Consider the following 10,389-nt stretch of genomic DNA (forward strand, 5'->3'; position numbering starts at 1 on the left):
ATTCACTTTCAAATATAATATATATATAACAAGGTATTCATCTCAAAATGACCCCAAAACAGGGTGCATCGCTTTTAACAGCAATGAATTCATAAATTGTGCAGCGATTTCCATGAACTCGGTCTTATTCAACGCAGAAATAAATTTCCTTTCTGGAAATATATTATCTTGTAATATTTTTTACAAATGGTGGGTCAAATTTTAAGAAATAACACGATTCACAACTCGCGTGACCTACTCGTCATCGATCTACTCGATTCAAGCATGAAATCTTCAGGAGTAAAGACGCACCTTCGCGTTGGACCAATGAAATCACTCGTGTGTTTAAAATGTCGGACAGTTGAAATGTATGTAAACAAAGGTTTTAAATGGATCGGGACAGTTAGTGTTGATGCATAATGTAACGGAAAAACGAACATAATGTTTTTCATACGTTTTATTGAAGTATGGTTCCATGGTCCGTGAACTTTGCAGGGAAAATGCCCTTTACCCCATAAAGATTTTAGTCTAAGATCGCGTCAGATCGGTGACGAGTAGGTCACGCAAGTTGTGCATCGTGTTTGTTTTTTTTTTTTACTCTGCTTTAACTTGAAAATCAAATATGACACATATTTGATTATTCCTGAGTTATTTCTTTGTATTTAAGAAATTCTATAACACAATTTAGCAACATTATATTAAACACATAAAAAGCAAAACAATATTTGACGAATGAAGAAAAATCTAGCCTGTTGTGGAAAGCGGGATACACTCCGTGTCTCTGTCCGCTTCACACGCACGCCCGACGGACATATGACCATCACAATGTGTGCAAGGCCAACATGGGTCATAAGCCGAGGTCGTGTTTGAAAACGTCTCCCCGGCTTTACAAGGCTCGCAAAAAGTGTCAGAGTGACCAGTGGCTGTGGGATACATTACAAAATGCCAACAAACATGTTCGGAATATGTCTTATTTATTTATTTATTTGTAAAAAAGAACATTTACGATTAAAAATACCTGTTATATATTCGTCAAAATTATATATAATTGCGATTTTTTCATGAGGTAGATTTTCTATGATTGTTTGTACGATAATAAAGTATAATTTATTTGATATAAACGACAATAAAATGAGTATATATTTTTTAATAACTATCGAGAAAAGCCACTGAAACCCTAACCAAGAAGACCTTTGCAATTTACATTGTGTTGAGTGAATATAAAACAACCAATGAAATTGCGACTTGTGCCCGTTAAATTGTCAAAAGCCATACAATTTATTTCCCAATGTGTTTCTATTACTAAATTGTTAAAGGTTTGCAGCTCACTTACCAAAAGAAGTTGGATAGCCCTCACTCCAAATCGAATCATTAAGATCAGGTAAATAGGTAGATGTACTCCAAACATGTTGTCCGTTGAAGGTATGAATGCTTGCAACATTGGAAGTTGGTCGAATATGCAATGTTTCTATATGTGTGATGTTTGAAGAACTAAGCTGACCATCAGGAACAGTTTTGGCAGCTATGAGAACAAATAAAAACTACAAATGTCACCTTCGTGTATGCCGCTATATCGAAGGGCATAGGCAGTTCAGGTTCAAAAATTGGTTTTGAAACAATTCAAGTTTCATTCTTATGAGGTTTCGCATTGTAACCTCATATACTAGTCGAGATTTGCACAGGCCAACACTTTTCAGCACAATAAATCACAAGAGCAATAACATGATGAAATTATGAAAGAATGAGTTATGGTTCTTGTTCACTTCCTGTCAATGAGAGTTATCTACCTATGAACTGTCAATATAAGATCAATTTTAAATTTCAAGATATTTTACATTGAAATGTATGTGAAATAAATTAAAAAATGGCAATAACTCTCAAATTTAAAAGCACTGAACATCACATCAAAGACATCTACATGCCGTTTAAGTTACAAGATGACATCACTTTCATGTTCGAGATATGCTGAGGACAAAACTTAAGGGGTGTTGCGGCAGTTTATTTAACGGAGAATATATTTATAGCAACACCGATGGTGCTATTATCACAACTCAATAATTTTGTTATCAGTATCATCATAAATGACCGAATTGGTTTATAAATCAATTGTCAGTGGTTCGATCCCAGATGGGGTTAACCTTTTTTACTTCTTTTTTATTTCTTTAATTTCATTCTTGTTTTATACTGGAGCTTTTTAGTCATTTCGTTTAAATTTATCAATTTAAAGCATTTAATCACAAACTTCAAAACAAGCCGAAATCCGTGAACAAGTACATGTAAGTTATTAATGATTAAGGTCGAGTTTGATACTGTATGGTATTATGTTTGTGATTAAATATTGTTTTTTATTTATGTCTTTTGGTAAGCTGTTGTGATCCCAGTTAAGATTCAAAACAATTTCTAATGTTTATGCATATTTCTTACAATCTATGTACCGGTACTTGGGTTTTGCCTAATTGATGTATTTTATAAAATTTGACGTAGACGGTAGGGATAGTTAAAACAAAAAATCTCTGTTAAAAGTGCGGTGACCCCCTTTTTTTATTTTTGTTTCATGATAACCATACATAGATGAACATATTTGAGAAGTTTCGCAAAAAGTTATTAGATAGAACTTTTTTAAATTCCATTTTTGTGGTAAAAATAGTAAAAAAAAGACGTTTTTTGGGTGACATAAAAATTATGAAAATTAAATTTCTTAAAATTTAACTTGTGTTCTCCATTTTTTGGGTTGTTTGTGGTTTACTTAAATGGTATATGATATATATTAGCTTATATAATCTCTACATGTTTCCAATTTCATAGGTTATTAATCATTATTATGAAATTAGAGATTTTTCAGTTTTAATGGAAAAGTACATTTTATATAATGGTGAATAAAATCCAAACAAAGCCGGTGACCCTATGTTTTTATTGCATTTTTCATTTAGCATTTGTATGTAGTACTTGAATAAAAATTTTGAGCAAAAGTTATTAGATGGAAAAAAATCATAAAAACTGCAGCAACACCCCTTAAGCGCAAAAATAACACTTGGCTATAACTCTACAATATGGGAGCAAATGAAATGGTTGTTGTATACTGAGATACCCTCAGTAAGATCGTAATACCTATTGAGTTACAAGTTGATACCTCTTTTAGTTTTCAAAGTATTTTCCGTGCATGCGCGGTAGGTTAATAATAGAAAAATAACTATTTTCGCTTTGGACAGCAGTATTCTATATATAAAATGTTGGCAATTCAGAATTATCAACGATATTTTTATACTGAACAAAAATAAAGCAATCTTATTAAATTAAATCCAAATAATTATAAGGATGTTTTTGTTATTTCTATACGTCTATTCCAAATGCTTATACAAGTATTGAATAATCAATGTCGAATTGTTTATTTTGTTAATGTTGTGTAAAATATTTCACTGAAATGTAATTAATGAGATTACTGTAATTAGTGGGTTTATCTAAAAGATAAGCATGTACGCCTATCTTTTGTTATGAATTAATTCATTCAACATGGTTTATTATTGTATGCATCATTTGTAACGGATCAATAGTTTCGATAAATGCTCTTTTACATTAAGTTACCTTGATTAACATATTAAATGAGCAGTTTAATATAATTAAGAACCATCGTTTATAAATACTAAAAATATATTAGTTAATTGTGCTTATATAAAAAATTACCGTCCTTTTTCTTTAATTCAGTCATGTCGGGGATCAGAATTGGCGTATCACCATGCACTGACCTGATGCAGCGCATTTGCCTTATGCATGGTTAAAACGAACACAGAGCAGACGACTTGTGGATACGAAAAACAACAATAGTGGACAGAAGTTTTGATAAAAAGATGTGATAAATAAGCTCGTTCTTTCAAATTGATTTGTAGTTGATTAAAACTATACATACGAATGTTTTGTTGTCTTTTAGTTCGTTTCCTTCTGATAAAACAGAAGACGAGGATCAATCCACAGGCCACAAGCACAGGAATCCCAACGCCTAGTCCTAGACCTTGTTGTAACTCCCGGCTTGCGTCTTTTCGCGTTGTAAACTCTGTTAAATACAAACAAATACTCTGCTTATTTCAAGATTTAACCTACAATATTTTCTTTGGATATTTGTAAACGAGTAAGTTTCACGCGAAAGTAAACGTTTATCAAATGGCAAACTCATAAAAAGGCCATTTTCATCAGACGGCCCATTAGATTGTTTCTATTGTATAATCATCCCTTGACTATTTATCATTCATTTAAAGAGACTTAAATTTCGTTATTGAATAAGACCTCCTGAACACCTGAACGAATCGATCTTATCATCAAATCTTAATGTGATATAAGAGTACAATATCACACGGACAAGCCCTTGTTTTCGGACTGTTTGTTCAATTTGCAAGCAGTTATTGCCATTTCATAACACTTTTATTATAAAAAAATATTTGACTGTAAAATAAAAGGATTATGATCCTAAATGACTTGCCTTTCAATGAAAATGTATCATTTGAATATAAAGCATATGCGTTGGTGAATGAAGTAATTAAGTAAAAACAAATATCAAACCTGTTGTTGTTAGCAAAATACATTCAGTGTCTCTGTCCGTCCTACAATCGTTTCTGATGTACGTATGATCGTAGCATTTTGAACAAGGCAGACACGCATCAGTTGCAGACGTTGTGTTGGAGAATGTTTGACCTGTTTCGCATGCCTCGCAGATGGTGTCAGAATAACCAGTGGCTGAAAGTATAGTAGAAGTGTTTCGATGGTTTATGTTTGTTTTTATATAAGCCATACATAAATCAAGCGAAACAAGTATTTTGGGCTGATGAAATAATTTTGTCAACAACTTCCCCCAAACATGCATTGTAACAGTATTTAAAAAATCAATTTAAAGAAGCATATTGTTATTCATAGTCATAAATTTATGACGGCTGTCCTATTTTGCAACTGTTGGAAAATATTGTCGGAAAATATTATTATCGCAGATACATTGATGAAAATAACCATAGTGAAACGTTTTACCATTGCTTAATATGGAACCGATATAACCATTTAACTGCCATAAAGTCTATATATTTATTACATGCTGTTGTACGCATATTTGTACTAATACGGTACGGCATACGCTAGACAATCCTTAAACTTGGCATGTAAGGTTGTGACTATGTCATTGAATAATGACAATATTCAACATTATAAACATTCAAGTCGTACTTAAATTTGTCTCGTTCGGATCATATGTAATAGATTTTAGTAATAAAAGAAATTCATAAATCATCAAATATGAGGATGATACAATGAGCGGTTAACCCATAAATGTTATCTTTGTATAAGACATAAATGATCGTAGAAAATTATGATGAGTAATTGAGATAGAAAACTATTTGTTTTATCTTGTGTGAAGGTTTAACTTTAGTGATTTGATTACGGTTCTTTAATTTAACAATCGAGAATTGAATTAGAATGAAATATATAAAAAATTTCAAAGAATAAACATTGTATGTAAATGTTTTTTCATTTTTAGAGAATCACTTATAATAACAAGCAAATTCATTGAATTGATATCCTCAGCAAAAAAGTTTGTTTATGGATGGGTGCAAATCCCCAAATATGGTATAATCTTAAAAAATATATTTAAGTGTAGGGTAATTGTTTTTATGCATTGCACTTCTCCTTGATATCTATACATCCAGCAAGTTTCATATTGGAATCGGGTAGCGTATCTGAGATAAAGTCATAAAAAGTTACACAATACAAAAACAACAAAGGGTAATAACTCTTATTAAAAAAAGTGTAGGGTTATGGTTCTTAGGCATGGCACTTCTCATCATTGATATCAATACACCCATGAAGTTTCATGTTGAAGAATTGTACTGTCTCTAAGATATAGCCCTGAAAAGTTACATTGTGACAGGGTGGATTTCCCATCATAATATAAATATAGTCGTATGTAACCTTTTTGTGTGGTTACGTCTTTTGTGTAAGGAACGGTATTGTTTTACTAGCTCGCGCGCCAGAACCAACACGTCAAGAGACGGGTGAACATCTGTTGACTTCATATTATTTATACATTTAATTTTTATTAAGTATCATTATACACTTGGCATGTACAAATGGGTATATAAGTAAATACTCATTGTAAAGCTGTTGCACATGCTTGATAGCCATAATGATTTATTTAAGATCAGCAATTTAACGTATTCATAAGATTTGCAATTCTCCTATGGCTCAAGGCGGTTTCTATTTAAAATAATATATTTATATGTCTGCACTTTTTAACAATTTGCACTGTAACATCACTTGCAGTCACTGATTTGGAAGAAGCGCTGCAACGCCAGATTCCATCGATTTGTGAGTATATGTGTGTTGTACTGTGTATATGTATGTATGTGTTTCACATATGTATTTGTGTTTTGAGATATGTATTGGGATGTCTAGGTCAGCCAGGCCGTCTGGTCGCCAAAACATTATTCTTGATGGAAAGATAATATATTCTGTAATTAATCTTATGTTGTAATTAGAACTGATGCGCCAAATGATTGTTTCATCATTTGTAAATATATTTATCTATATATTGTTGTTATATTTGTTGAAATTAATAATTTGTATATATATCATATTATTTTACAGCAAGACAGCAATATTTATAATAATTTGTTATATGTGTGTTATTGTTTATTTTCAGGACGTCTATCGTTTTTTTCTTCTGATCGGAATCAGTGTCTTCCTGAATTTATATTATGACACTGGACTGTACCAAAGTAATTAGTAAAAAAGAACTTACGACTTATTGTTTTCCTTTCACCAAATAACCATTTGGAGGAAAAGTTCATAAAGTTACAAACTCATAAAAGACAACACAGGGCAATGACTCTTATCAAAGAACGTGTAGGGTTATGACTCATTTGCATGACACCTCTCCGCATTGACATCTATACACCCATGTTGATATCTTATATAGTTTCTGAGATATAGCCATGAACAGTTTTATGAAAGACGGACGTACAGACTGACGGAATGACAGACTGATGGACGGACTGACGGACAAGTCCAGTTCTATATTCCTTCGCCTGTGGTGGTGATAATAATTCTAATACATAATAATAATGACAACACTTAAAATGATAATACAATTTCTTTTTCTATTTCCCGCATAAAGTTAAAAAAGACAACATATTAAAAAGATTGACAGTTATTATTACCAATGAAATGATGGTAATATTATTTTCAAAAGTATTTTTATTACACATTGAGTAATATTGTACTTCATTATGTATATATTAAAATGAAATTGATCTATTTTAAATTTGATATATTTGTACTTGAGATCATGTTAATAGCTTATTATTCAGCTAAATTTTAACCCTTTCTTACCACATCGTTTGCTACCAGTAGAAAAGAAATATCAACATATCAAATTGAAAAAAAAACACATTTCAATTTAACTGCGGTTACCTTGTGCTGAAACGCCATATCCTTCTTTGCACTTCTTTGCTCTTCGACACATGCCACGATATCCACTCTCGCGCCAGAATTCAAGCTTACACTCGCAGACAATATCCGAGATACTCGTGCAATTAGCCGTGATAATTTCCGGTTGATCATCGAATGATTCGTAGTTTGTGTTTGGACATACTGTCGAGCACGGTTGGCATTTATAGGCTTGATTGTTGAATCCTATGTAATGTCCATTCGGACATGGGCTGCAAACAGCACTATCATAGTCCAGTGAACAGTCCCGTACAAAGAACTTTCCTGGAGGGCATAGGTAGCATATTACCCCTTTGTCTGTTCTATATGTGTCCGTCGGGACGCCATAGGCGCTGTTCAGATACGCAATCAAAATCAAAGGTAAGGCCATTTTTAGTGTCATTATTTTCCAGTTTATTTGTTATCATATAATTAAATGTAATACAAATTTTGGAGAGACATGATTCAAATGGCTTTTTAATGGCCTCTACTCACTGATAGTAGCATCTAAGGCTGAAACATACACACATTCAAATGAAAACAGTAATCACACTGAATGACATTTCGCGTAATGAACCAGCAAACAGAAATTGTCCAGTGTATTTCGAAGCGTTTGCAGTAAAAAAAACAACCAATATACATACGCCAACACTTACTAACTTTTAAACGTTCATGTGTATCAATTTCGTGCTAAATATGCCTTAAATTACTAATTGATCATATAATCTAACAACGTGAGAATGAACAGCTCCGGTCACGTTTGTGTAACGCATGTTTGCATATTACGTTATTTAATTAGAAGTTTTACATTGACGATCAAAGGGGTTCTGTGATCTTAATTATTATTTAAATAAAAAAAAATCACCTTGTTACTGCACTTTTGGAGTTGATTGTTAGCAAATTATTCGTGATAGACTTAAATACTCATGGTCATTAACATTCGATATTCTAAATATAAACACAAGAAACGTTAGATTGGGAAACAAAAGATAGTTGTGTATAAGAACTGCGCCCCAAGCAAATACGTTTTGATCAGTGAACAATGATAATGTATACAATGAGGAGAGGTCTGATTCATAATCATTTTACAAACAAAAAGCTATTTACTGCTGTAGTAAAAATCTGTTAAAATCGTGTACGATATACCGCCAGCTATTTCGAAACTTTAGGCTGTGTTAGTAATTGTATTCGTTGTTTTGTCAGAATTTTAAAATGTCTGATATGAAACTGTTCTTTCAAAGTTCCCGAGATCGATATTATGCAGTTCCCTAATTGGTCCCTAATTCAATAAGTTTATTCTAAATCAATGTATGCCATGGCCTTTATATTTCCGGTTTTAATAAAATAAACCAAAATATTGATCAGGATTTTGTTCGACTCATACTGCATAAATTAATAGACAATTTAAATATTTATACATACAGAACACATAATATAACGTACGTTTAGTAATAAATCTTTGTTGATGTTCGTTTTGCCAGATTGCATTACACACTTATATTGAATACAAGCTAAAACGTCGTCGCCATTACATTATAAAATAATTAACACTTGCATATTCAGTATCACCTACAGTTAACCTTATTACATCGCCCTATTCCGTAAGATGCACAATTTGCATAATGATACACATATCCTTGTGCAAAACTGCTTTTAAATAAAAGTATGAAATCCGTAAGTTACTTCGCATATTAACTAAAATTAATTATTTTTTAGTCTGTCAACACAACTTTGTGCTTTGTGCTTTGCGCTCCGATACGCTTCAATAATGAATCATTACTTATATAATTATCTTTGATATTGTTAAATACCCACCTAAGATCTTTTATTTGACACCGCACCTTAGGTATGTTACACGCGAACGATCGCTTTATAACAGATTATACACTTCGCTATTACCGTATTTACACCTCTCAGATTGAGTTTAAATCTTTATTTAGTTCGTATTGAAAAATGTGTTTGACTTAATAACAATATATATTTAATTCGTTTGTGACTCTTCTTATATTGACTCTTTTTATGAAAAGCACTGCATATATTATATCATTATATGATTAAACTATTAATATACTTTAGTTATTTATAACAGTTTGGATGTTAAAAGCGAGCTTGTACTATATTTCGTTATGTTTTCACAGCATTTTTTGTACTGTCACCTTCATAAAATTATGATTTAAAATATACAGGCATCGTGAGTAACAACGGTTATTTTTCGTACATTATGAATATCTTCGACAACGCTCCTATTTTTGTATTTTCTTAACGACTTTCGACTTTTATGTCAGTGGTGTAGTTTCACATTTTAAAACACCTTAAACAATCGCATGCTATAATTATAAGCGCATACACAATTCACCACTTTTCGACACTGGGAAAATGTGATCCATATTATCGGTAAAAACTTTTTAGCAAGTATAAATAAATATGCTAATGTTTAATGCCAAAATTGAAAACGAAGCTACATGCATTTCCGGACATACGTGACAGTCTATGACGACATTATTTTGAGTGTTTGCTTAAAAAACAAGTATTTTTTTTATAAAAACAAACAAACAAATTTAATATACACGTTTTTGAAAAAAGCTTCATAATTAATTTAAAAATGTAAGTACATATATATTTCATTCAATTTCAGAAATGCTTAAAAATGTACTTTATTGTTTTGAAGTGGATGTTAATATGTAATAAGAGTAACAAAATGGCTGAATATAGGGGAAAATCTTTAAAAAATAGTAAACAAGGCAAGTAATGCACTTTGTGTTGACTTTGAAAAAAAAACCGATTAAAGAAAAAGCGAATGTAGTTGTGGTCTTTCAACATTTATGAATATCAATATGAACTTTGCAAAATATTTAAAAGGTATTTCAGTGATAAAATACTAAATATGAAATATGTGGCACATAAGTTGGAGTTTGTGTTAAAGGGGTATTCTAAGTTTCTATTAAACAGCAT

General features: G+C 31.6%; 1 protein-coding gene across 1 annotated transcript; it reads right to left on the reverse strand.

Annotated features, from left to right (window-relative positions):
* Window positions 1-723: 723 nt before the first annotated feature.
* LOC127846315 (tumor necrosis factor receptor superfamily member 5-like) lies at window positions 724-9,191 on the reverse strand. Its single transcript, XM_052377483.1, has 6 exons — window positions 9,011-9,191; window positions 7,423-7,950; window positions 4,531-4,704; window positions 3,884-4,027; window positions 1,313-1,501; window positions 724-902 (listed from the first exon to the last, which is right to left on the reverse strand). Exons 2-6 carry the CDS (start codon window positions 7,838-7,840, stop codon window positions 724-726), a joined length of 1,104 nt encoding a protein of 367 aa, XP_052233443.1. The 5' UTR covers window positions 7,841-7,950; window positions 9,011-9,191.
* Window positions 9,192-10,389: the final 1,198 nt, after the last annotated feature.

This window comes from Dreissena polymorpha, chromosome 9, assembly GCF_020536995.1.
Source record: "Dreissena polymorpha isolate Duluth1 chromosome 9, UMN_Dpol_1.0, whole genome shotgun sequence".
NCBI classification, from domain to species: Eukaryota; Metazoa; Mollusca; class Bivalvia; order Myida; family Dreissenidae; genus Dreissena; species Dreissena polymorpha.

Coding starts and splice junctions, on each gene's coding strand:
- LOC127846315 (XM_052377483.1), bottom strand. CDS start 7,840: ATGACACTAAAAATGGCCTTACCTTTGATTTTGATTGCGTATCTGAAC. Junction 4,028..4,530: donor TATTTTGCTAACAACAACAG/GTTTGATATTTG, acceptor TGTATTTAACAG/AGTTTACAACGCGAAAAGAC. Junction 1,502..3,883: donor TAAAAGACAACAAAACATTC/GTATGTATAGTT, acceptor TTGTTCTCATAG/CTGCCAAAACTGTTCCTGAT.